Source organism: Fistularia commersonii, chromosome 6 (genome assembly GCF_037954325.1).
Source record: "Fistularia commersonii isolate RoL2024-O1a breed Wild chromosome 6, RoL_Fcom_v1.0, whole genome shotgun sequence".
In the NCBI taxonomy this organism is placed as follows: Eukaryota; Metazoa; Chordata; class Actinopteri; order Syngnathiformes; family Fistulariidae; genus Fistularia; species Fistularia commersonii.
This window is the reverse complement of record NC_141289.1, coordinates 19,346,089-19,371,185: the sequence shown is the minus strand read 5'-3', so window position 1 is coordinate 19,371,185 and position 25,097 is coordinate 19,346,089. Positions and strand designations below refer to the sequence as shown.

The 25,097-nt window shown below is 42.4% G+C and overlaps 1 protein-coding gene and 1 long non-coding RNA gene across 3 annotated transcripts; both read right to left on the bottom strand.

Moving 5' to 3' along the window:
- Positions 1–8,529: 8,529 nt before the first annotated feature.
- On the bottom strand, positions 8,530–12,543 carry LOC147233579 (uncharacterized). Its single transcript, XR_015106229.1, has 3 exons — positions 12,470–12,543; positions 9,089–9,159; positions 8,530–8,692 (listed from the first exon to the last, which is right to left on the bottom strand). It is a non-coding gene; the product is annotated as an uncharacterized LOC147233579 (long non-coding RNA).
- A 4,218-nt stretch (positions 12,544–16,761) lies between these two features.
- Positions 16,762–21,608, bottom strand: LOC147233578 (protein S100-B-like). Of its 2 annotated transcripts, XM_086147525.1 has the most exons (4): positions 21,535–21,608; positions 18,155–18,225; positions 17,590–17,758; positions 16,762–17,068 (listed from the first exon to the last, which is right to left on the bottom strand). In XM_086147525.1, exons 3-4 carry the CDS (start codon positions 17,746–17,748, stop codon positions 16,922–16,924), a joined length of 306 nt encoding a protein of 101 aa, XP_086003651.1. In that variant the 5' UTR covers positions 17,749–17,758; positions 18,155–18,225; positions 21,535–21,608; the 3' UTR covers positions 16,762–16,921. The 2 variants fall into 2 exon arrangements, with proteins under 2 accessions (XP_086003651.1, XP_086003652.1); XM_086147526.1 differs by lacking the exon at positions 21,535–21,608 and having other exon boundaries at positions 18,155–18,279.
- Positions 21,609–25,097: the final 3,489 nt, after the last annotated feature.

Below are 25,097 nucleotides of genomic sequence, written 5' to 3'. Positions count from 1 at the left end.
GTATTTAAAAAAAATAATATAAACAAATAAAATATCTGCATCACTTCTTATTATCATTTTATTATCTATTATTTATCACATTCATTTGTTGATGTAACAGAATGTGACAAGGTACTAAACAGACAAAGTAAACTAAAATAAAAAAAAAGAAACAAAAAAAAGGAACAGAAAAATTAGAATATTTTAATAGTTGATTAAAAAAAATGAAGAAAATGTATCAGTTAATAACACACAGAACATATTTAAAATTACAAAAAAATTAGAATATTTTAATAGTCAATTAAAAAAATTGAAGAAAATGTATCATAATTAATCACACACAGAACATATTTAAAATGACAAAAAAATGAGAATATTTTAATAGTTGAATAAAATTAAAGAAAATGTATCATAGTTAATAAAACACAGAACATATTTAAAATGACAAAAAAAATGAGAATATTTTAATAGTTGATTAAAAAAAATAAAGAAAATGGATCATAGTTAATCACACACAGAACATATTTAAAATTACAAAAAAAAATTAGAATATCTTAATAGTTGATCACACACAGAACACATTTAAAATCAAAGTTGATCTTTAACAATGGAAATAAATACACAATAAAATCTGGAGCGAGAGATACAGGACTTCATTTTTTAATTTCTTTTCTAATTCTCACGAGGAGCGTTTGCATTGACCTTGAGTACTGGAAGATGTCAGTCACTGCAGTACAAAAAAAAAAAAAAAAACAGGTTTGAAAGGTTTATCTGTGAGAACCGGCTCTGGGATATGACAACAGAATGATTTATGTTTATTCTGAAGAATTCTCATAGGCGTTCAAATGCGTCCGTCAACTCATGGCTCCTTCAATCCATTACCTTCTCCAGATCTGGTTCCAAGACACCAGTTGTATAAACTCGAACATTTGGAGAGGCAGGATGTATCTCCTAATGCGATGTGACATCCTAATAGTTGGCTGCCCTTTTATTTGCTTTCTCCGGGTGTATTTCACAGCGGCCGAGTAAGAAAAAAAAAAAAAAAAAACTCGCAGCTGCTTTGCGTTTTAATTTTCGACCCACAACAACGTCTTAAATGTCGGCATCGTGAGAACGACGGCTACGTCTCGGAACACAAAATAACTTCCTCCGCGAGGGTTCATTGCGGGAATAGTCGGCGTGGGTTGAAAACAAGAGTTTCCAGCAGTTTCCGAACCCTTTGGCGCTGTAACCACGGTTTAATAACACTTGGTTTAGATTTGTCCTGAGATGTTAATACGACATGAGACGTTTTAATCTCCTGTTTAAGGCCGACTGTCTCATCATCCCGTCATTCAGAAGGTCGCTGTCCCAGACACGGTTCCCTTTTTAGCCTTGTCTTGATTCATCCCTCCAATGCAACATGTAAAAACGACCGAAATGCAACGAGACACTTTTAAAGGAAACTCAGACCGCGATGACGTGAATTACGAAACAACTTGGCTACTTTCTGTTTCCTGATGTTCGTTCCCGGAGTCCAGACTCTTTGTTTGCGACGCGGCACGAATGTCTCGTCCAGAAAACATCGATAAGTGACATCGTTATTTTCTTTGGAAGCACTTCCGGTAGATCGGATGTCCTCAAATGGGGACAACAAGTTTGAACTTGGTTCACGTTGAACTATTCAAGTGATTATTTTGTCCAAAACACCAACATCGGTCACGGGATGGATACGGGGTTCGGGGCTACGTTCCTCAGAAGGGCATTTCCTCGCTTCTGCCTGGTAGAAAGCTTTCATACCAAACAGTGATGAGGTTCGGTATTCCGTCTGTCTCGTGTTCTTGTACGTGAAGGCGCAAGGAGCAAGAACTTTGCTGGTTTTGCGAGAACACCAACGTCATTTTGTTGGACGTTCTCGTCATCTGAGCAGGACCTTTTTCCGATGTGGTCTCAGAGGTCTTACGGTGATGGGACAGTTTCAATCAAAGCGGTGAAGACACGCAAATGGCCGGGGATTCTTCAGAAAAGGTGCCCAAATGTTTCACATGGAGAACATTTGTCGTTGGAGGCGTCATGAGCTTCAAGACAAACTGGCAAAGGCCCAATGGGGTGTGCCGCTAAAGAGGAGCGGCAGGAGGAGTTCGATCCCAGGATCACTGCATCGTTTCGATGTTGGAACTCGTCCTAAAATGAGTGATCTGAGTATCTGGAAACTGAAAGAAACGTCAATTATGTATTTATTAAAAAACTGCTGATCTTTCACATTACACTTTTTTGTAATGTGAAAAAGACAAAAAGATCCCACAGTAAATGTATTTAAAAAAAATAATATAAACAAATAAAATATCTGCATCACTTCTTATTATCATTTTATTATCTATTATTTATCACATTCATTTGCTGATGTAACAGAATGTGACAAGGTACTAAACAGACAAAGTAAACTTTGCTAAAATAAAAAAAAAGAAACAAAAAAAAGAACAGAAAAAATTAGAATATTTTATTAGTTGATTAAAAAAAATGAAGGAAATATATTATAGTTAATAACACACAAAACAAATTTAAAATTACAAAAAAAATTAGAATATTTTAATAGTCAATTAAAAAAATTAAGAAATGTATCATAGTTAATCACACACAAAACATACTTGAAATGACAAAAAAAATAGAATATTTTAATAGTTGATTAAAAAAATAAAGAAAATGTATCATAATTAATCACACACAGAACATATTTAAAATGACAAAAAAATAGAATATTTTAATAGTCGATCACACACAGAACACATTTAAAATCAAAGTTGATCTTTAACAATGGAAATAAATACACAATAAAATATGGAGCGAGAGATACTGGACTTCATTTTTTAATTTCTTTTCTAATTCTCATGAGGAGCGTTTGCATTGACTTTGAGTAATTGAAGATGTCAGTCACTGCAGTACAAAAAAAAAAAAAAAACAGGTTTGAAAGCTTTATCCGGCACTGGGATATGACAACAGAATGATTTATGTTCATTCTGAAGATTTCTCATAAATTCTCATTTTTTATAGTGCAATGCGTATTGACGACTTGTTTTACACACTCTTGGAATTCGGGCACTTGGGGTGTGTGACGTGTCAGCGGAAGAGTACAGAGTTGGGCATCCCTTTGTCGTCACTTGATGTGTTCCAACGGGCAAATTTTAACACTACGCGAGTTATCCATCTGCAACGTACCTCTCCTTAAACGGCATTTCTGCATAATAAGATTTTATTTTATACCCATAAGCTAATTATTTGGGGGGGGTGGATTGATTCGGAGCATTACTGAAGGTCTAGGTCAGGAGTGCTCACACTTTTTCAGCATGCAAGCTACTTGTAAAATAACCAAGTCAAAATGATCTACCCACAACAAAAATGCAATACATTCTTTATAGTGCAATGCGTATTGATGGACCTTGCATAACCGAATGAGCCAATATCGCATAACACAAAATAAATAGGAACATTTCTTGTCATGACCCACGTTCACTGATGACTTGCACTGAAGTGAAGCAGCTGCTGACGACCAGCCTTAGTAACGATGACGTCACTCACCCGGAACGATGCTTCGGTCGCGACTTCCGCTTTTCAAGTATGAAGTATGTTGTGTGAAAAGTGACTGCTTTCCGGACAACTTGAGTTTGAGTTCCTTAAGCTTTTATCTTTCTCATCTCGCTTTTTGCCGGGTCGTCCGTGTCGTATTTTCCACGAACGGTCCGAAAATGCCGCTCCACATTACCCTTCTTTGGTATTGCGACGGTAGACCGGCAGATGAGGCTAACGCACTTGCGAAAACGTCATCGTCAAGAAAAAAAAGTCCTCCTCCCATTCCGTGAGAAAATTATAAGTTTTTATCTTCTTACTTGGTCCACTCATTTTATACCCTTTCTTAAGTTTAAAAGAAAAATCCAAGGGCTGAAAATCGGAGGTAACTTGTTGACTAGCTTGTTAGTTTTGTTGCGCTTCGCGCCGAAGATCTCATCTGATTGGCTGCCCCGTCCATCAATCAAGTGACGTGCTGGACGATAGCCTGACGTCTATTTTTTAATGTCATACGATCTACCAGTATTTACCTTTACGATCGACGTATCGAGCACCCCTGGCCTAGGTGTAAAATGCACGGCCCGCCACTGATTTTTAATGTTCTCCCACCGCCCTCGAAAAAAAAATCTGTCAAATACAGTGATCCCTCGCTATAACGCGGTTTTACTTTTCACGGTTTCGCTACTTCACGGATTAGCATCGTGCATTGTGTTCTGCATTCTGATTGGCTAAAAAGTCACTCCGCTTCTTCTCTACCTGTGCGTCAATAACGTTGCAGTTTAATATGTACACGTACGTAAAACAGCTTGACAAATTTACATGACGTACGTGCAAATTCTCTCGCGATTGCGAGTTTCTCTAAAGCCCGTAATGTTGACAAAATGCTCTGGAGCGACAAAAGGGCCCAAAAGGCAGCGGAAGATGCTATCTATCGCAGATAAAGTTAAACTTCTGGACATGCTAAGGGAAGGTAAAAGCTATGCGGCTGTAGGTTGGCATTACAGAATTAATGAATCTTCCGTTCGTTCACTAAAGAAGTATTGTATAATAATTGTAAAAAAAAAAAAGGTTTCTACCTCACGGATTTTGCCTATCACGGGTTCTCTATGGAATGTAACCACTGCGAAAAACAAGGGTATACTGTACAACAAATTATTTAATAATTGATGAGCAATTATTTCCTAGAATCTACACTTTGGAAATAACCCAAAAATAGCAGGTAAGAACTGAAAATCCTTGAAATTACCTGAACACTTACACAACATTATGCAGGAATAATGAAATACATAAATACAAAGTTAGCAGCTAATTGATTGGGAGCACTACTGTATGTGAAGGCTTCTACAGGCACGGCAAGGAGGGATGCTAGACACCAATGTCATTTGTTGGCCGTGCGGAGATGGAATACTTTCAGTGAAGACACGCAAATGGCCGGGGATTCTTAGGAAGAGTTGCCTAAATGTATTGCATAGAGAACATTTGTCGTTGGAGGCGTCTTAAGCTGCAGGACAAACTGGCAAAGGCCCAATGGGGTGTGCAGCTAAAGAGGAGCGGCAGGAGGAGTTCAATCCCAGCATCGCTGCATGGTTTCGATGCAGGGACGTGTCCTAAAATGCCCCGTCTGAGTTCTTTAGAAACGGTTGAAATGAATGTATGTACATATATGGTTCTGAAATGGCTATTTGGTCGAGTGGTCACTTCTGACTCCCGACTATTGGTACTTTGGATCTCCCGTGACTGAATTGCACTTCTTGTAAGTCGCTTGGGATAAAAGCGTCTGCCAAATGATTGTAATGTAATGTGATGATTTATACTGCCATTGTGAAACGGCTAAAAACTAGTATTACATTTTGACCATAAAACAAGAACATTTCTGAAGCTAACTAAGTCCATACTGATTTAGATATTGAATACAATGATTTAACAGCTTTTTTTTCGATATAGTTATTTGATGGCATCTGCATCTTCCGGGCTATCCGTCAAGCCTTCCTTGGCTTTATTGCACTACTCTCCCCACGCATACATTTGTCATTATTTTGTTGCACAAATTTTTTTACCTGAGGGTGAATTGAGGGCGTGCGACAGTACAACATCCAACGGCTGGAAACCGTGAGAAAGATTTCATCCATGTAGAACATGTAGGCTCTGCCACCAGTCAGAGCCTACATGGATGACCTCACAACACTCACCACAACCAAGGCTTGCACAGTACGGCTAATAGGCAAGCTCCAAGACAACATCAAGCTGGCTCGCATGAAGATTAAGCCGAGCAAGTCCAGAAGCATTTCCATCGTGAAGGGGAAACTGTTAGACCACCGCTTCTACATTGGCGAGGAACCAATTCCAATGGTTTCCAATGGCCTGTGAAGAGCCAAGGTCGCTGGTATGATGCCTCCCTCAAGGACAAAAAGCAAATAGAGCAGCTCAGGAAGGAGGTTGCCAGCGGCCGGGAGAACATTGACAGAACCCTGCCTCCGGGCAAGCTAAAGCTCTGGTTCTTGCAGTATGGCCTACTCCCACGCCTCCTGTGGCCACTAACCCTCTATGAGGTTCCACTCTCAAAGGTAGAAAAGCTGGAGAGAGTGGTCAACTCATATGCAAGGAAGTGGCTTGGCCTTCCCAGGTGCTTCAGCAGGATTGGGCTCTACAGCAAAGGGATGCTACACCTGCCCATTTCCAGTCTGGCAGAGGAGTACAAGTGTGCCAAAGTCAGATTGGAGATGATGCTATTGGATTCAAGCGACCCATTCATAGCCCAAGCACCCCCCATCCTGGCAACTGGGAGGAAGTGGACCCCGCTGACAGTCAAGGACCTCTCCAGGGCTGCTGAAAATGGGAGCCAGTGGCTGTGGCTGAAGAGAAGAGATCCAACGTGGGCCTTCAGGTGAGCTGATGGCATCTAGGGAGTGAACCTGGGACGCTGGGATTCACTGCTGAACCCTCTGGAGATGTCGTGGGCCAATCAGCGAAACATCCATGAAGGAGGGCGCTCACTTGACAACCCGAAGGATGCCATCGCTCACTTGAAACCCCACAGAGTCTCATTGGTGCCTTAGGCAGGATTTCATCAAGGGATACCAACATCTAGTCCTACACAACAGATTTGTCCATGAATACTTATTAAATAATTCCAAATGGTCTGTTCACTTCCTTTCATTGCTTTTCTCCTGGTTGTGCCACTTCCAGACATTCATTTTCATACCGGTACCCCTGGCTCACAGGCTCCGAGGTGCACTGCAAATTGTATTGCTGGGAGCGCTCGGAGCCGAAGCGCAAGAATAAGAACGATTGAAGGCTATTTGAAAAAAGAAAGGAGGATGGACTTGATCAGAATTCGGTGAGCAAAATGCTGCTATTTTCCTAAATAATACTTCAAGTTTATAAGGTTATTATTGGTGTTTGTTCATGTGTCGTAGCTATTTGCTATAAAGGCATGGATTGTGGCTACTGTCCGTTTTTGTGGCTCCCGCCACGGGAGCGGACTTTTGTTGTGCCGGTGTGTTCAGATTTCATTCAGAGAAAAACGTCATAATGGTCAGGAACTGATCAAGCAAGAACGGTTTGTTCAAAGTCAGGAAATACACTTACGTGTCATTTTTTACTATCGCCTCAACTGTCGGGTTTATTTCCCAATAAGGACTTGTGTCAGGGGGAGAGTACAGAGTGGGGCATCCCTTTGTCGTCACACGATGCGAATTTTAACACTACATGAGTTATCTATCTGAGATACACCCCTCTTTAAACTGCATATCTGCATAATAAAATGTTTACTGATTAGGCCACTGATTAGGACCAATGAAGTTCTGGCCAAACTTGCCTTCCAGACATGAGGGGTTTGACATGAATGTTGAGCCAGGAATACCTGGTAGCTAAAAAGAGAATTATTAGCAGGAGTGGGTAGCACTACCTGACTGTATTGGTGTAAATTGTGCTTAAATAGTGACATAAAAAAAAAGGAAGTTTGCCAATGTTCTATCTAACAAGTTAGCAGCGCTAGCAGCTTATTAGCGGAAGTGGGTAGCACTACCTGATTGTATTGGTGTAAATTGTGCTTAAATAGTGACAAAAAAAAAGGAGTTTGCCAATGTCTTATCTAACTTGTTAGCAACTGCTAACTGACACACTCCCAAAGCTTACCAGCTTCCAAAAACATCTCAAGTGCCAATCATTTTTTTTAAAATACTTTATTTTCCACTTTTATGGTCATAAAACATTCTCAAAGCCATTTTGAAGTCTTGGCATTTCGGACGCTATAAAGAAGTGAAGGATGTCTGAAGCGAAGGTTGATTTCCATCCAAATGGCCACCGGGCTCCACCAGACTCGGTCTCTCCCTACTTGTCGTCGTACTTAAAGAACTCATGGCAAGAGACAGTAAGGATGGCGATGAATGTCATGAACTCCTTGAAGTCACACTCGCTGTCACCGTTGGCGTCCAGATCTTTCATCAGGCCGTCCACCACGGCCGGGTCTTGTACGTGCTGCGGGAGGAACAGGAGCTCGGGTTTAATAAGTTTGTTTATTTGTTTTGACTTCTACTTTCAGCGTTTGCGCTTATTCCACTTGCTGTGCTTCCATATCCTCTCATTTCCAACTTATTTTAACAGAGAATATTTGCTGATTCCTAGCCACTATTTGTCTTTTTTTTTAAAATATAGCATTTAAATATACAATTCCAAATGCTGCTAAGATGTGGTGGCTGACAAAACTTAAATGAAAAAAAAAAATTGAATTGAATTAAACAAATTTAGATTTTACTTTAAATCCAAAGTTTACCATGATGCCATAGTGGATTAAACTTGTGCATTAAGTTTACCTTTGTTCTTTCTTGATAAATCTTTTCTCCTTTTTTTAAACTTCAAAGTTTTTTTAAAAGTCAAAGCTTTTTAAAAAATAAAATTCCATATTTATTTTTCACACAGCAGCCTCAAACCTGCGTATTTTTTTAAGTGTTCTTTTTTCTGCAATAGGACCCAAACAAAATGAAATGAGGTTCATCTCACCCCCATGAGGATCTTCATCTCGTTCCGAACGAGGTCCTTCAGCTCACACTTCTTCAGTTTGTATTTGTCTCCTTCTCGCTCGGAGTACTTTCGAAACACGGAGATGATGTTGTGAATCGAGTTCTCCAGGTCCGTCAATAGAATCGACTTTGTCGCCATTGTCGTTGGTCTGCGGACAAAACCGCAATTGAAGTCCAGCTGGGGAAGAACTCTCTAAAAATAAGCCCTTTTTTCCATACTTATAATATTCTCAGGTGTAGTTTTACACGGAATGAAACTCACATTTTGTTCCTTGTCAACAAATAAACATCTTTTTTAACCCTCGAATATAATTGTTTTTCGTCTTTGCAAAAAAATAATGTTTTTAATATCGTTTCGTTGATTTCGAAAAAAATCGACACGCCAAAAGCCACACGCATTAAAGAAAACAAAATATCAGAAAAAAAAAATAGATGAATTCTCTCGTCAGAATTGTGTTTGTATTAAAGAGTAGAAAAGTGCAGCTTTAGGAGGATGAGGGTGGATCCTGTCTGCGCAGAGATGAGATGCAGAGAGCTGAACTTACCTCAGGCTGCAGGAGCTTCCAGGAGTGGCGGCTGATGCAGGACGCCGGAATTTATACACCTTGCGGTCGGCCTGCCTGTCAATCACACCGCCGGCCGATCAGACGCAGCCGCCTCCCCTTCACTCCGAAAAGTGACATCGTTATTTTCATTGGAAGCACTTCCGGTAGATCGGATGTCCTCAAATGGGGACAACAAGTTTGAACTTGGTTCACGTTGAACTATTCAAGTGATTATTTTGTCCAAAACACCAACATCGGTCACGGGATGGATACGGGGTTCGGGGCTACGTTCCTCAGAAGGGCATTTCCTCGCTTCTGACTGGTAGAAAGCTTTCATACCAAACAGTGATGAGGTTCGGTATTCCGCCTGTCTCGTGTTCTTGTACGTGAAGGCGCGAGGAGCAAGAACTTTGCTGGTTTTGCGAGAACACCAACGTCATTTTGTTGGACGTTCTCGTCATCTGAGCAGGACCTTTTTCCGATGTGGTCTCAGAGGCCTTACGGTGATGGGACACTTTCAATCAAAGCGGTGAAGACACGCAAACGGCCGGGGATTCTTAGGAAGAGTTGCCTAAATGTATTGCATAGAAAACATTTGTCGTTGGAGGCGTCTTTAGCTGCAAGACAAACTGGCAAAGGCCCCATGGGGTGTGCCGCTAAAGAGGAGCGGCAGGAGGGGTTCGATCCCAGGATCGCTGCATCGTTTGGATGTTGGAACCCGTCCTAAAATGAGTGATCCGAGTTATCTGGAAACGGAAAGAAACGTCACGACCAGAAAGTCCTATGACCTTTCCCCCGCTTGATCCGAATCAGATACGCCATTTCTTTTCCTTATCCGTTGGTACCTGTACCGATGGCAGGGTAGAGGAACTTTTTGGTTTTTGTCTTCTCCAATCTTGGCTGTTGTACCGTGTTATCACAGGATTCATCTCTGATATCTCTCAAAAACTAGTATTACATTCTTACAATAAAAAAAAAATAAAAAAATTCTGAAGCGAACCAAGTCTATACTGATTTGAATATTGAATACAATAGTCGAGTTTACTTCCTAATAAGGACTTGTTTTACACACTCTTGGAATTCAGGCACTTGGGGTGTGTGACGTGTCAGCGGAAGAGTACAGAGTTGGGCATCCCTTTGTCGTCACTTGATGCGTTCTAACAGGCGAATTTTAACACTACGCGAGTTATCCATCTGCGACGTACCTCTCTTTATACTGCATTTCTGCATAATAAGATTTTTTTTTAACAGCCATAAGCTAATTATTTGGGGGGAAGGATTGATTCGGAGCATTACTGAAGGCCTAGGTCAGGAGTGCTCACATTTTTTCAGCATGCAAGCTACTTGTAAAATAACCAAGTCAAAATGATCTACCCACAACAAAAATGCAATACATTAATATGTACACGTACGTAAAACAGCTTGCCATATTTACATGACGTACGTGCAAATTCTCTTGCAATTTCGAGTTTCTCTAAAGCCCATAATGTTGACAAAACGCTCTGGAGCGACAAAAGCACCTTGCAGGGCCCAAAAGGCAGCGGAAGATGCTATCTATCGCAGATAAAGTTAAACTTCTGGACATGCTAAGGGAAGGTAAAAGCTATGCGGCTGTAGGTCGGCATTACGAAATTAATGAATCTTCCGTTTGTTCACTAAAGAAGTTCTGTATAATAATTGGAAAAAAAAAAAAAGGTTTCTACCTCACGGATTTTGCCTATTGAGGGTTCTCAATGGAACGTAACCTCCGCGAAAAACAAGGGTATTGTCACGGGCCGCAGGGCGGACTTGGGCAGGGAACCACACCTTCAAGGCTGAAATCAGGGTTTGAGCTCTTTTATTTAGGTATGCAGGGTGTCTCAGGCAGGTAGGAAGGGCCCCAGGCAGGGTTGCAGGAAGGGCCCCCAGACAGGGTTACAAGAAGGGCCCCACAATCCTTCAGCCCTGGGACCGCCAGTCGATCCTTCCTGATACCTTGTGAATTCCCCGGCCCCGAGCAGAGCGTGCCGCTGCTCTTTATGGGGCCGGGTAATTAGTGGCAGCTGACGCATATTGCCAATTTGATCCAGCCGTGTCAGAACCTGACAGGTTTACTGTACAACAAATTATTTAATAATTGATGAGCAATTATTTCCTAGAATCTACGTTTTGAACAGAACCCAAAAATAGCAGGTAAGAACTGAAAATTCTTGAGATTACCTGAACACTTACACAACATTATGCAGGAATAATGAAATACATAAATACAAAGTTAGCAGCTAATTGATTGGGAGCACTACTGTATGTGAAGGCTTCTACAGGCACGGCAAGGAGGGATGCTAGAACACCAATGTCATTTGTTGGCCGTGCGGTGATGGAATACTTTCATTGAAGACACGCAAATGGCCGGGGATTCTTCGGAAAAGTTGCCTAAATGTATTGCAAAGAAAACATTTGTCGTTGGAGGCGTCTTAAGCTGCAAGACAAACTGGCAAAGGCCCAATGGGGTGTGCAGCTAAAGAGGAGCGGCAGGAGGAGTTCAATCCCAGCATCGCTGCATGGTTTCGATGCAGGGACGTGTCCTAAAATGCCCCGTCTGAGTTCTTTGGAAACGGTTGAAATGAATGTATGTACATATATGGTTCTGAAATGGCTATTTGGTCGAGTGGACACTTCTGACTCCCGGCTACGGGTACTTTGGATCTTCTGTGACTGAATTGCACTTCTTGTAGGTCACTTTGGAAAAAAGCGTCTGCCAAATGATTGTAATGTAATGTGATGATTTATAATGCTATTGTGAAACGGCTAAAAACTAGCATTACATTTCTGAAGCGAAATAAGTCTATACTGATTTGAATATTGAATACAACGGTCGAGTTTACTTCCTAATAAGGACTTGTTTTACACACTCTTGGAATTCGGGCACTTGGGGTGTGTGATGTGTCAGCGGAAGAGTACAGAGTTGGGCATCCCTTTGTCGTCACTTGATGCGTTCCAACGGGCGAATTTTAACACTACGCGAGTTATCCATCTGCGACGTACCTCTCTTTATACTGCATTTCTGCATAATAAGATTTTATTTTAACAGCCATAAGCTAATTATTTGGGGGGATGGATTGATTCGGAGCATTACTGAAGGCCTAGGTCAGGAGTGCTCACACTTTTTCAGCATGCGAGCTACTTGTAAAATAACCAAGTCAAAATGATCTAATAAAAACAAAAATGCAATACATTCTTTATAGTGCAATGCGTATTGATGGACCTTGCATAACCGAATGAGCCAATATCGCATAACACAAAATAAATAGGAACATTTCTTGTCATGACCCACGTTCACTGATGACTTGCACTGAAGTGAAGCAGCTGCTGACGACCAGCCTTAGTAACGATGACGTCACTCACCCGGAACGATGCTTCGGTCGCGACTTCCGCTTTTCAAGTATGAAGTATGTTGTGTGAAAAGTGACTGCTTTCCGGACAACTTAAATGTGAGTTCCTTCACCTTTTCTCTTTCTCATCTCGCTTTTCGCCGGGACGTCCGTGTCGTATTTTCCACGAAAATGCCGCTCCACATTACCCTTCTTTGGTATTGCGACGGTAGACCGGCAGATGAGGCTAACGCACTTGCGAAAACGTCATCGTCAAGAAAAAAAAGTCCTCCTCCCATTCCGTGAGAAAATGATAAGTTTTTATCATCTTACTTGGTCCAGCTCCCCCATTCATTTTATACCCTTTCTTAAGTTTAAAAGAAAAATCCGAGGGCTAAAAATCGGAGGTTACTTGTTGACTAGCTTGTTAGTTTTGTTGCGCTTCGCGCCAAAGATCTCGTCTGATTGGCTGCCCCGTCCATCAATCAAGTGACGTGCTGGACGATAGCCTGACGTCTATTTTTTAATGTCATACGATCTACCAGTATTTACCTTTACGATCGACGTATCGAGCACCCCTGGCCGAGGTGTAAAATGCACGGCCCGCCACTGATTTTTAATGTTCTCCCACCGCCCTCGAAAAAAAAATCTGTCAAATACAGTGATCCCTCGCTATAACGCGGTTTTACTTTTCACGGTTTCGCTACTTCACGGATTAGCATCGTGCATTGTGTTCTGCATTCTGATTGGCTAAAAAGTCACTCCGCTTCTTCTCTACCTGTGCGTCAATAACGTTGCAGTTTAATATGTACACGTGCGTAAAACAGCTTGACAAATTTACATGACGTACGTGCAAATTCTCTCGCGATTGCGAGTTTCTCTAAAGCCCGTAATGTTGACAAAATGCTCTGGAGCGACAAAAGGGCCCAAAAGGCAGCGGAAGATGCTATCTATCACAGATAAAGTTAAACTTCTGGACATGCTAAGGGAAGGTAAAAGCTATGCGGCTGTAGGTTGGCATTACAGAATTAATGAATCTTCCGTTCGTTCACTAAAGAAGTATTGTATAATAATTGTAAAAAAAAAAAAGGTTTCTACCTCACGGATTTTGCCTATCACGGGTTCTCTATGGAATGTAACCACTGCGAAAAACAAGGGTATACTGTACAACAAATTATTTAATAATTGATGAGCAATTATTTCCTAGAATCTACACTTTGGAAATAACCCAAAAATAGCAGGTAAGAACTGAAAATCCTTGAAATTACCTGAACACTTACACAACATTATGCAGGAATAATGAAATACATAAATACAAAGTTAGCAGCTAATTGATTGGGAGCACTACTGTATGTGAAGGCTTCTACAGGCACGGCAAGGAGGGATGCTAGACACCAATGTCATTTGTTGGCCGTGCGGAGATGGAATACTTTCAGTGAAGACACGCAAATGGCCAGGGATTCTTAGGAAGAGTTGCCTAAATGTATTGCATAGAGAACATTTGTCGTTGGAGGCGTCTTAAGCTGCAGGACAAACTGGCAAAGGCCCAATGGGGTGTGCAGCTAAAGAGGAGCGGCAGGAGGAGTTCAATCCCAGCATCGCTGCATGGTTTCGATGCAGGGACGTGTCCTAAAATGCCCCGTCTGAGTTCTTTGGAAACGGTTGAAATGAATGTATGTACATATATGGTTCTGAAATGGCTATTTGGTCGAGTGGTCACTTCTGACTCCCGACTATTGGTACTTTGGATCTCCCGTGACTGAATTGCACTTCTTGTAAGTCGCTTGGGATAAAAGCGTCTGCCAAATGATTGTAATGTAATGTGATGATTTATACTGCCATTGTGAAACGGCTAAAAACTAGTATTACATTTTGACCATACAACAAGAACATTTCTGAAGCTAACTAAGTCCATACTGATTTAGATATTGAATACAATGATTTAACAGCTTTTTTTTCGATATAGTTATTTGATGGCATCTGCATCTTCCGGGCTATCCGTCAAGCCTTCCTTGGCTTTATTGCACTGCTCTCCCCACGCATACATTTGTCATTATTTTGTTGCACAAATTTTTTTACCTGAGGGTGGATTGAGGGCGTGCGACAGTACAACATCCAACGGCTGGAAACCGTGAGAAAGATTTCATCCATGTAGAGCATGTAGGCTCTGCCACCAGTCAGAGCCTACATGGATGACCTCACAACACTCACCACAACCAAGGCTTGCACAGTACGGCTAATAGGCAAGCTCCAAGACAACATCAAGCTGGCTCGCATGAAGATTAAGCCGAGCAAGTCCAGAAGCATTTCCATCGTGAAGGGGAAACTGTTAGACCACCGCTTCTACATTGGCGAGGAACCAATTCCATTGGTTTCCAATGGCCTGTGAAGAGCCAAGGTCGCTGGTATGATGCCTCCCTCAAGGACAAAAAGCAAATAGAGCAGCTCAGGAAGGAGGTTGCCAGCGGCCTGGAGAACATTGACAGAACCCTGCCTCCGGGCAAGCTAAAGCTCTGGTTCTTGCAGTATGGCCTACTCCCACGCCTCCTGTGGCCACTAACCCTCTATGAGGTTCCACTCTCAAAGGTAGAAAAGCTGGAGAGAGTGGGTCAACTCATATGCAAGGAAGTGGCTTGGCCTTCCCAGGTGCTTCAGCAGGATTGGGCTCTACAGCAAAGGGATGCTACACCTGCCCATTTCCAGTCTGGCAGAGGAGTACAAGTGTGCCAAAGTCAGATTGGAGATGATGCTATTGGATTCAAGCGACCCATTCATAGCCCAAGCACCCCCCATCCTGGCAACTGGGAGGAAGTGGACCCCGCTGACAGTCAAGGACCTCTCCAGGGCTGCTGAAAATGGGAGCCAGTGGCTGTGGCTGAAGAGAAGAGATCCAACATGGGCCTTCAGGTGAGCTGATGGCATCTAGGGAGTGAACCTGGGACGCTGGGATTCACTGCTGAACCCTCTGGAGATGTCGTGGGCCAATCAGCGAAACATCCATGAAGGAGGGCGCTCACTTGACAACCCGAAGGATGCCATCGCTCACTTGAAACCCCACAGAGTCTCATTGGTGCCTTAGGCAGGATTTCATCAAGGGATACCAACATCTAGTCCTACACAACAGATTTGTCCATGAATACTTATTAAATAATTCCAAATGGTCTGTTCACTTCCTTTCATTGCTTTTCTCCTGGTTGTGCCGCTTCCAGACATTCATTTTCATACCGGTACCCCTGGCTCACAGGCTCCGAGGTGCACTGCAAATTGTATTGCTGGGAGCGCTCGGAGCCGAAGCGCAAGAATAAGAACGATTGAAGGCTATTTGAAAAAAGAAAGGAGGATGGACTTGATCAGAATTGGGTGAGCAAAATGCTGCTATTTTCCTAAATAATACTTCAAGTTTGTAAGGTTATTATTGGTGTTTGTTCATGTGTCGTAGCTATTTGCTATAAAGGCATGGATTGTGGCTACTGTCCGTTTTTGTGGCTCCCGCCACGGGAGCGGACTTTTGTTGTGCCGGTGTGTTCAGATTTCATTCAGAGAAAAACGTCATAATGGTCAGGAACTGATCAAGCAAGAACGGTTTGTTCAAAGTCAGGAAATACACTTACGTGTCATTTTTTACTATCGCCTCAACTGTCGGGTTTATTTCCCAATAAGGACTTGTGTCAGGGGGAGAGTACAGAGTGGGGCATCCCTTTGTCGTCACACGATGCGAATTTTAACACTACATGAGTTATCTATCTGAGATACACCCCTCTTTAAACTGCATATCTGCATAATAAAATGTTTACTGATTAGGCCACTGATTAGGACCAATGAAGTTCTGGCCAAACTTGCCTTCCAGACATGAGGGGTTTGACATGAATGTTGAGCCAGGAATACCTGGTAGCTAAAAAGAGAATTATTAGCAGGAGTGGGTAGCACTACCTGACTGTATTGGTGTAAATTGTGCTTAAATAGTGACATAAAAAAAAAGGAAGTTTGCCAATGTTCTATCTAACAAGTTAGCAGCGCTAGCAGCTTATTAGCGGAAGTGGGTAGCCCTACCTGATTGTATTGGTGTAAATTGTGCTTAAATAGTGACAAAAAAAAAGAAGTTTGCCAATGTTCTATCTAACAAGTTAGCAGCGCTAGCAGCTTATTAGCGGAAGTGGGTAGCACTACCTGATTGTATTGGTGTAAATTGTGCTTAAATAGTGACAAAAAAAAAAGAAGTTTGCCAATTTCTTATCTAACTTGTTAGCAACTGCTAACTGACACAAAACATCTTCCAAAACTCAAAATCTTCCAGCTTCCAAAAACATCTCAAGTGCCAATCATTTTTTTTAAAATACTTTATTTTCCACTTTTATGGTCATAAAACATTCTCAAAGCCATTTTGAAGTCTTGGCATTTCGGACGCTATAAAGAAGTGAAGGATGTCTGAAGCGAAGGTTGATTTCCATCCAAATGGCCACCGGGCTCCACCAGACTCGGTCTCTCCCTACTTGTCGTCGTACTTAAAGAACTCATGGCATAAGACAGTAAGGATGGCGATGAATGTCATGAACTCCTTGAAGTCACACTCGCCGTCACCGTTGGCGTCCAGATTTTTCATCAGGCCGTCCACCGCGGCCAGGTCTTGTACGTGCTGCGGGAGGAACAGGAGCTCGGGTTTAATAAGTTTGTTTATTTGTTTTGACTTCTACTTTCAGCGTTTGCGCTTATTCCACTTGCTGTGCTTCCATATCCTCTCATTTCCAACTTATTTTAACAGAGAAAATTTGCTGATTCCTAACCACTATTTGTCTTTTTTTTTAAATATAGCATTTAAATATACAATTCCAAATGCTGCTAAGATGTGGTGGCTGACAAAACTTAAATGAAAAAAAAAAATTGAATTGAATTAAACAAATTTAGATTTTACTTTAAATCCAAAGTTTACCATGATGCCATAGTGGATTAAACTTGTGCATTAAGTTTACCTTTGTTCTTTCTTGATAAATCTTTTCTCCTTTTTTTAAACGTCAAAGTTTTTTTAAAAGTCAAAGCTTTTTAAAAAATAAAATTCCATATTTATTTTTCACACAGCAGCCTCAAACCTGCGTATTTTTTTAAGTGTTCTTTTTTCTGCAATAGGACCCAAACAAAATGAAATGAGGTTCATCTCACCCCCGTGAGGATCTTCATCTCGTTCCGAACGAGGTCCTTCAGCTCACACTTCTTCAGTTTGTATTTGTCTCCTTCTCGCTCGGAGTACTTTCGAAACACGGAGATGATGTTGTGAATCGAGTTCTCCAGGTCCGTCAATAGAATCGACTTTGTCGCCATTGTCGTTGGTCTGCGGACAAAACCGCAATTGAAGTCCAGCTGGGGAAGAACTCTCTAAAAATAAGCCCTTTTTTCCATACTTATAATATTCTCAGGTGTAGTTTTACACGGAATGAAACTCACATTTTGTTCCTTGTCAACAAATAAACATCTTTTTTAACCCTCGAATATAATTGTTTTTCGTCTTTGCAAAAAAATAATGTTTTTAATATCATTTCGTTGATTTCGAAAAAAATCGACACGCCAAAAGCCACACGCATTAAAGAAAACAAAATATCAGAAAAAAAAAATAGATGAATTCTCTCGTCAGAATTGTGTTTGTATTAAAGAGTAGAAAAGTGCAGCTTTAGGAGGATGAGGGTGGATCCTGTCTGCGCAGAGATGAGATGCAGAGAGCTGAACTTACCTCAGGCTGCAGGAGCTTCCAGGAGTGGCGGCTGATGCAGGACGCCGGAATTTATACACCTTGCGGTCGGCCTGCCTGTCAATCACACCGCCGGCCGATCAGACGCATCCGCCTCCCCTTCACTCCGAAAAGTGACATCGTTATTTTCTTTGGAAGCACTTCCGGTAGATCGGATGTCCTCAAATGGGGACAACAAGTTTGAACTTGGTTCGCGTTGAACTATTCAAGTGATTATTTTGTCCAAAACACCAACATCGGTCACGGGATGGATACGGGGTTCGGGGCTACGTTCCTCAGAAGGGCATTTCCTCGCTTCTGACTGGTAGAAAGCTTTCATACCAAACAGTGATGAGGTTCGGTATTCCGCCTGTCTCGTGTTCTTGTACGTGAAGGCGCGAGGAGCAAGAACTTTGCTGGTTTTGCGAGAACACCAACGTCATTTTGTTGGACGTTCTCGTCATCTGAGCAGGACCTTTTTCCGATGTGGTCTCAGAGGCCTTACGGTGATGGGACACTTTCAATCAAAGCGGTGAAGACACGCAAACGGCCGGGGATTCTTAGGAAGAGTTGCCTAAATGTATTGCATAGAAAACATTTGTCGTTGGAGGCGTCTTTAGCTGCAAGACAAACTGGCAAAGGCCCCATGGGGTGTGCCGCTAAAGAGGAGCGGCAGGAGGGGTTCGATCCCAGGATCGCTGCATCGTTTGGATGTTGGAACCCGTCCTAAAATGAGTGATCCGAGTTATCTGGAAACGGAAAGAAACGTCACGACCGGAAAGTCCTATGACCTTTCCCCCGCTTGATCCGAATCAGATACGCCATTTCTTTTCCTTATCCGTTGGTACCTGTACCGATGGCAGGGTAGAGGAACTTTTTGGTTTTTGTCTTCTCCAATCTTGGCTGTTGTACCGTGTTATCACAGGATTCATCTCTGATATCTCTCAAAAACTAGTATTACATTCTTACAATAAAAAAAAAATAAAAAAATTCTGAAGCGAACCAAGTCTATACTGATTTGAATATTGAATACAATAGTCGAGTTTACTTCCTAATAAGGACTTGTTTTACACACTCTTGGAATTCAGGCACTTGGGGTGTGTGACGTGTCAGCGGAAGAGTACAGAGTTGGGCATCCCTTTGTCGTCACTTGATGCGTTCTAACAGGCGAATTTTAACACTACGCGAGTTATCCATCTGCGACGTACCTCTCTTTATACTGCATTTCTGCATAATAAGATTTTTTTTTAACAGCCATAAGCTAATTATTTGGGGGGAAGGATTGATTCGGAGCATTACTGAAGGCCTAGGTCAGGAGTGCTCACATTTTTTCAGCATGCAAGCTACTTGTAAAATAACCAAGTCAAAATGATCTACCCACAACAAAAATGCAATACATTAATATGTACACGTACGTAAAACAGCTTGCCATATTTACATGACGTACGTGCAAATTCTCTTGCAATTTCGAGTTTCTCTAAAGCCCATAATGTTGACAAAACGCTCTGGAGCGACAAAAGCACCTTGCAGGGCCCAAAAGGCAGCGGAAGATGCTATCTATCGCAGATAAAGTTAAACTTCTGGACATGCTAAGGGAAGGTAAAAGCTATGCGGCTGTAGGTCGGCATTACGAAATTAATGAATCTTCCGTTTGTTCACTAAAGAAGTTCTGTATAATAATTGGAAAAAAAAAAAAAGGTTTCTACCTCACGGATTTTGCCTATTGAGGGTTCTCAATGGAACGTAACCTCCGCGAAAAACAAGGGTATTGTCACGGGCCGCAGGGCGGACTTGGGCAGGGAACCACACCTTCAAGGCTGAAATCAGGGTTTGAGCTCTTTTATTTAGGTATGCAGGGTGTCTCAGGCAGGTAGGAAGGGCCCCAGGCAGGGTTGCAGGAAGGGCCCCCAGACAGGGTTACAAGAAGGGCCCCACAATCCTTCAGCCCTGGGACCGCCAGTCGATCCTTCCTGATACCTTGTGAATTCCCCGGCCCCGAGCAGAGCGTGCCGCTGCTCTTTATGGGGCCGGGTAATTAGTGGCAGCTGACGCATATTGCCAATTTGATCCAGCCGTGTCAGAACCTGACAGGTTTACTGTACAACAAATTATTTAATAATTGATGAGCAATTATTTCCTAGAATCTACGTTTTGAACAGAACCCAAAAATAGCAGGTAAGAACTGAAAATTCTTGAGATTACCTGAACACTTACACAACATTATGCAGGAATAATGAAATACATAAATACAAAGTTAGCAGCTAATTGATTGGGAGCACTACTGTATGTGAAGGCTTCTACAGGCACGGCAAGGAGGGATGCTAGAACACCAATGTCATTTGTTGGCCGTGCGGTGATGGAATACTTTCATTGAAGACACGCAAATGGCCGGGGATTCTTAGGAAAAGTTGCCTAAATGTATTGCAAAGAAAACATTTGTCGTTGGAGGCGTCTTAAGCTGCAAGACAAACTGGCAAAGGCCCAATGGGGTGTGCAGCTAAAGAGGAGCGGCAGGAGGAGTTCAATCCCAGCATCGCTGCATGGTTTCGATGCAGGGACGTGTCCTAAAATGCCCCGTCTGAGTTCTTTGGAAACGGTTGAAATGAATGTATGTACATATATGGTTCTGAAATGGCTATTTGGTCGAGTGGACACTTCTGACTCCCGGCTACGGGTACTTTGGATCTTCCGTGACTGAATTGCACTTCTTGTAGGTCACTTTGGAAAAAAGCGTCTGCCAAATGATTGTAATGTAATGTGATGCTTTATAATGCTATTGTGAAACGGCTAAAAACTAGCATTACATTTCTGAAGCGAAATAAGTCTATACTGATTTGAATATTGAATACAACGGTCGAGTTTACTTCCTAATAAGGACTTGTTTTACACACTCTTGGAATTCGGGCACTTGGGGTGTGTGACGTGTCAGCGGAAGAGTACAGAGTTGGGCATCCCTTTGTCGTCACTTGATGCGTTCCAACGGGCGAATTTTAACACTACGCGAGTTATCCATCTGCGACGTACCTCTCTTTATACTGCATTTCTGCATAATAAGATTTTTTTTTATAGCCATAAGCTAATTATTTGGGGGGGTGGATTGATTCGGAGCATTACTGAAGGTCTAGGTCAGGAGTGCTCACACTTTTTCAGCATGCGAGCTACTTGTAAAATAACCAAGTCAAAATGATCTAATAAAAACAAAAATGCAATACATTCTTTATAGTGCAATGCGTATTGATGGACCTTGCATAACCGAATGAGCCAATATCGCATAACACAAAATAAATAGGAACATTTCTTGTCATGACCCACGTTCACTGATGACTTGCACTGAAGTGAAGCAGCTGCTGACGACCAGCCTTAGTAACGATGACGTCACTCACCCGGAACGATGCTTCGGTCGCGACTTCCGCTTTTCAAGTATGAAGTATGTTGTGTGAAAAGTGACTGCTTTCCGGACAACTTAAATGTGAGTTCCTTCACCTTTTCTCTTTCTCATCTCGCTTTTCGCCGGGACGTCCGTGTCGTATTTTCCACGAAAATGCCGCTCCACATTACCCTTCTTTGGTATTGCGACGGTAGACCGGCAGATGAGGCTAACGCACTTGCGAAAACGTCATCGTCAAGAAAAAAAAGTCCTCCTCCCATTCCGTGAGAAAATGATAAGTTTTTATCATCTTACTTGGTCCAGCTCCCCCATTCATTTTATACCCTTTCTTAAGTTTAAAAGAAAAATCCGAGGGCTAAAAATCGGAGGTTACTTGTTGACTAGCTTGTTAGTTTTGTTGCGCTTCGCGCCAAAGATCTCATCTGATTGGCTGCCCCGTCCATCAATCAAGTGACGTGCTGGACGATAGCCTGACGTCTATTTTTTAATGTCATACGATCTACCAGTATTTACCTTTACGATCGACGTATCGAGAACCCCTGGCCGAGGTGTAAAATGCACGGCCCGCCACTGATTTTTAATGTTCTCCCACCGCCCTCGAAAAAAAAATCTGTCAAATATAGTGATCCCTCGCTATTACGCGGTTTTACTTTTCACGGTTTCGCTACTTCACGGATTAGCATCGTGCATTGTGTTCTGCATTCTGATTGGCTAAAAAGTCACTCCGCTTCTTCTCTACCTGTGCGTCAATAACGTTGCAGTTTAATATGTACACGTACGTAAAACAGCTTGACAAATTTACATGACGTACGTGCAAATTCTCTCGCGATTGCGAGTTTCTCTAAAGCCCGTAATGTTGACAAAAGTTAAACTTCTGGACATGCTAAGGGAAGGTAAAAGCTATGCGGCTGTAGGTTGGCATTACAGAATTAATGAATCTTCCGTTCGTTCACTAAAGAAGTATTGTATAATAATTGTAAAAAAAAAAAAGGTTTCTACCTCACGGATTTTGCCTATCACGGGTTCTCTATGGAATGTAACCTCTGCGAAAAACAAGGGTATACTGTACAACAAATTATTTAATAATTGATGAGCAATTATTTCCTAGAATCTACACTTTGGAAATAACCCAAAAATAGCAGGTAAGAACTGAAAATCCTTGAAATTACCTGAACACTTACACAACATTATGCAGGAATAATGAAATACATAAATACAAAGTTAGCAGCTAATTCATTGGGAGCACTACTGTATGTGAAGGCTTCTACAGACACGGCAAGGAGGGATGCTAGACACCAATGTCATTTGTTGGCCGTGCGGAGATGGAATACTTTCAGTGAAGACACGCAAATGGCCGAGGATTCTTAGGAAGAGTTGCCTAAATGTATTGCATAGAGAACATTTGTCGTTGGAGGCGTCTTAAGCTGCAGGACAAACTGGCAAAGGCCCAATGGGGTGTGCAGCTAAAGAGGAGCGGCAGGAGGAGTTCAATCCCAGCATCGCTGCATGGTTTCGATGCAGGGACGTGTCCTAAAATGCCCCGTCTGAGTTCTTTGGAAACGGTTGAAATGAATGTATGTACATATATGGTTCTGAAATGGCTATTTGGTCGAGTGGTCACTTCTGACTCCCGACTATTGGTACTTTGGATCTCCCGTGACTGAATTGCACTTCTTGTAAGTCGCTTGGGATAAAAGCGTCTGCCAAATGATTGTAATGTAATGTGATGATTTATACTGCCATTGTGAAACGGCTAAAAACTAGTATTACATTTTGACCATACAACAAGAACATTTCTGAAGCTAACTAAGTCCATACTGATTTAGATATTGAATACAATGATTTAACAGCTTTTTTTTCGATATAGTTATTTGATGGCATCTGCATCTTCCGGGCTATCCGTCAAGCCTTCCTTGGCTTTATTGCACTGCTCTCCCCACGCATACATTTGTCATTATTTTGTTGCACACATTTTTTTACCTGAGGGTGAATTGAGGGCGTGCGACAGTACAACATCCAACGGCTGGAAACCGTGAGAAAGATTTCATCCATGTAGAACATGTAGGCTCTGCCACCAGTCAGAGCCTACATGGATGACCTCACAACACTCACCACAACCAAGGCTTGCACAGTACGGCTAATAGGCAAGCTCCAAGACAACATCAAGCTGGCTCGCATGAAGATTAAGCCGAGCAAGTCCAGAAGCATTTCCATCGTGAAGGGGAAACTGTTAGACCACCGCTTCTACATTGGCGAGGAACCAATTCCAATGGTTTCCAATGGCCTGTGAAGAGCCAAGGTCGCTGGTATGATGCCTCCCTCAAGGACAAAAAGCAAATAGAGCAGCTCAGGAAGGAGGTTGCCAGCGGCCTGGAGAACATTGACAGAACCCTGCCTCCGGGCAAGCTAAAGCTCTGGTTCTTGCAGTATGGCCTACTCCCACGCCTCCTGTGGCCACTAACCCTCTATGAGGTTCCACTCTCAAAGGTAGAAAAGCTGGAGAGAGTGGGTCAACTCATATGCAAGGAAGTGGCTTGGCCTTCCCAGGTGCTTCAGCAGGATTGGGCTCTACAGCAAAGGGATGCTACACCTGCCCATTTCCAGTCTGGCAGAGGAGTACAAGTGTGCCAAAGTCAGATTGGAGATGATGCTATTGGATTCAAGCGACCCATTCATAGCCCAAGCACCCCCCATCCTGGCAACTGGGAGGAAGTGGACCCCGCTGACAGTCAAGGACCTCTCCAGGGCTGCTGAAAATGGGAGCCAGTGGCTGTGGCTGAAGAGAAGAGATCCAACGTGGGCCTTCAGGTGAGCTGATGGCATCTAGGGAGTGAACCTGGGACGCTGGGATTCACTGCTGAACCCTCTGGAGATGTCGTGGGCCAATCAGCGAAACATCCATGAAGGAGGGCGCTCACTTGACAACCCGAAGGATGCCATCGCTCACTTGAAACCCCACAGAGTCTCATTGGTGCCTTAGGCAGGATTTCATCAAGGGATACCAACATCTAGTCCTACACAACAGATTTGTCCATGAATACTTATTAAATAATTCCAAATGGTCTGTTCACTTCCTTTCATTGCTTTTCTCCTGGTTGTGCCGCTTCCAGACATTCATTTTCATACCGGTACCCCTGGCTCACAGGCTCCGAGGTGCACTGCAAATTGTATTGCTGGGAGCGCTCGGAGCCGAAGCGCAAGAATAAGAACGATTGAAGGCTATTTGAAAAAAGAAAGGAGGATGGACTTGATCAGAATTGGGTGAGCAAAATGCTGCTATTTTCCTAAATAATACTTCAAGTTTGTAAGGTTATTATTGGTGTTTGTTCATGTGTCGTAGCTATTTGCTATAAAGGCATGGATTGTGGCTACTGTCCGTTTTTGTGGCTCCCGCCACGGGAGCAGACTTTTGTTGTGCCGGTGTGTTCAGATTTCACTCAGAGAAAAACGTCATAATGGTCAGGAACTGATCAAGCAAGAACGGTTTGTTCAAAGTCAGGAAATACACTTACGTGTCATTTTTTACTATCGCCTCAACTGTCGGGTTTATTTCCCAAT

What these genes read in the sequence shown, in the direction of transcription:
- LOC147233578 (XM_086147525.1), bottom strand. Translation starts at nt 17,748, where the DNA reads ATGGCGACAAAGTCGATTCTATTGACGGACCTGGAGAACTCGATTCAC. An exon ending in AGATGAAGATCCTCACGGGG is followed by an intron (nt 17,069 to 17,589) that starts GTGAGATGAACC and finishes TTCCTCCCGCAG; the next exon opens with CACGTACAAGACCTGGCCGC.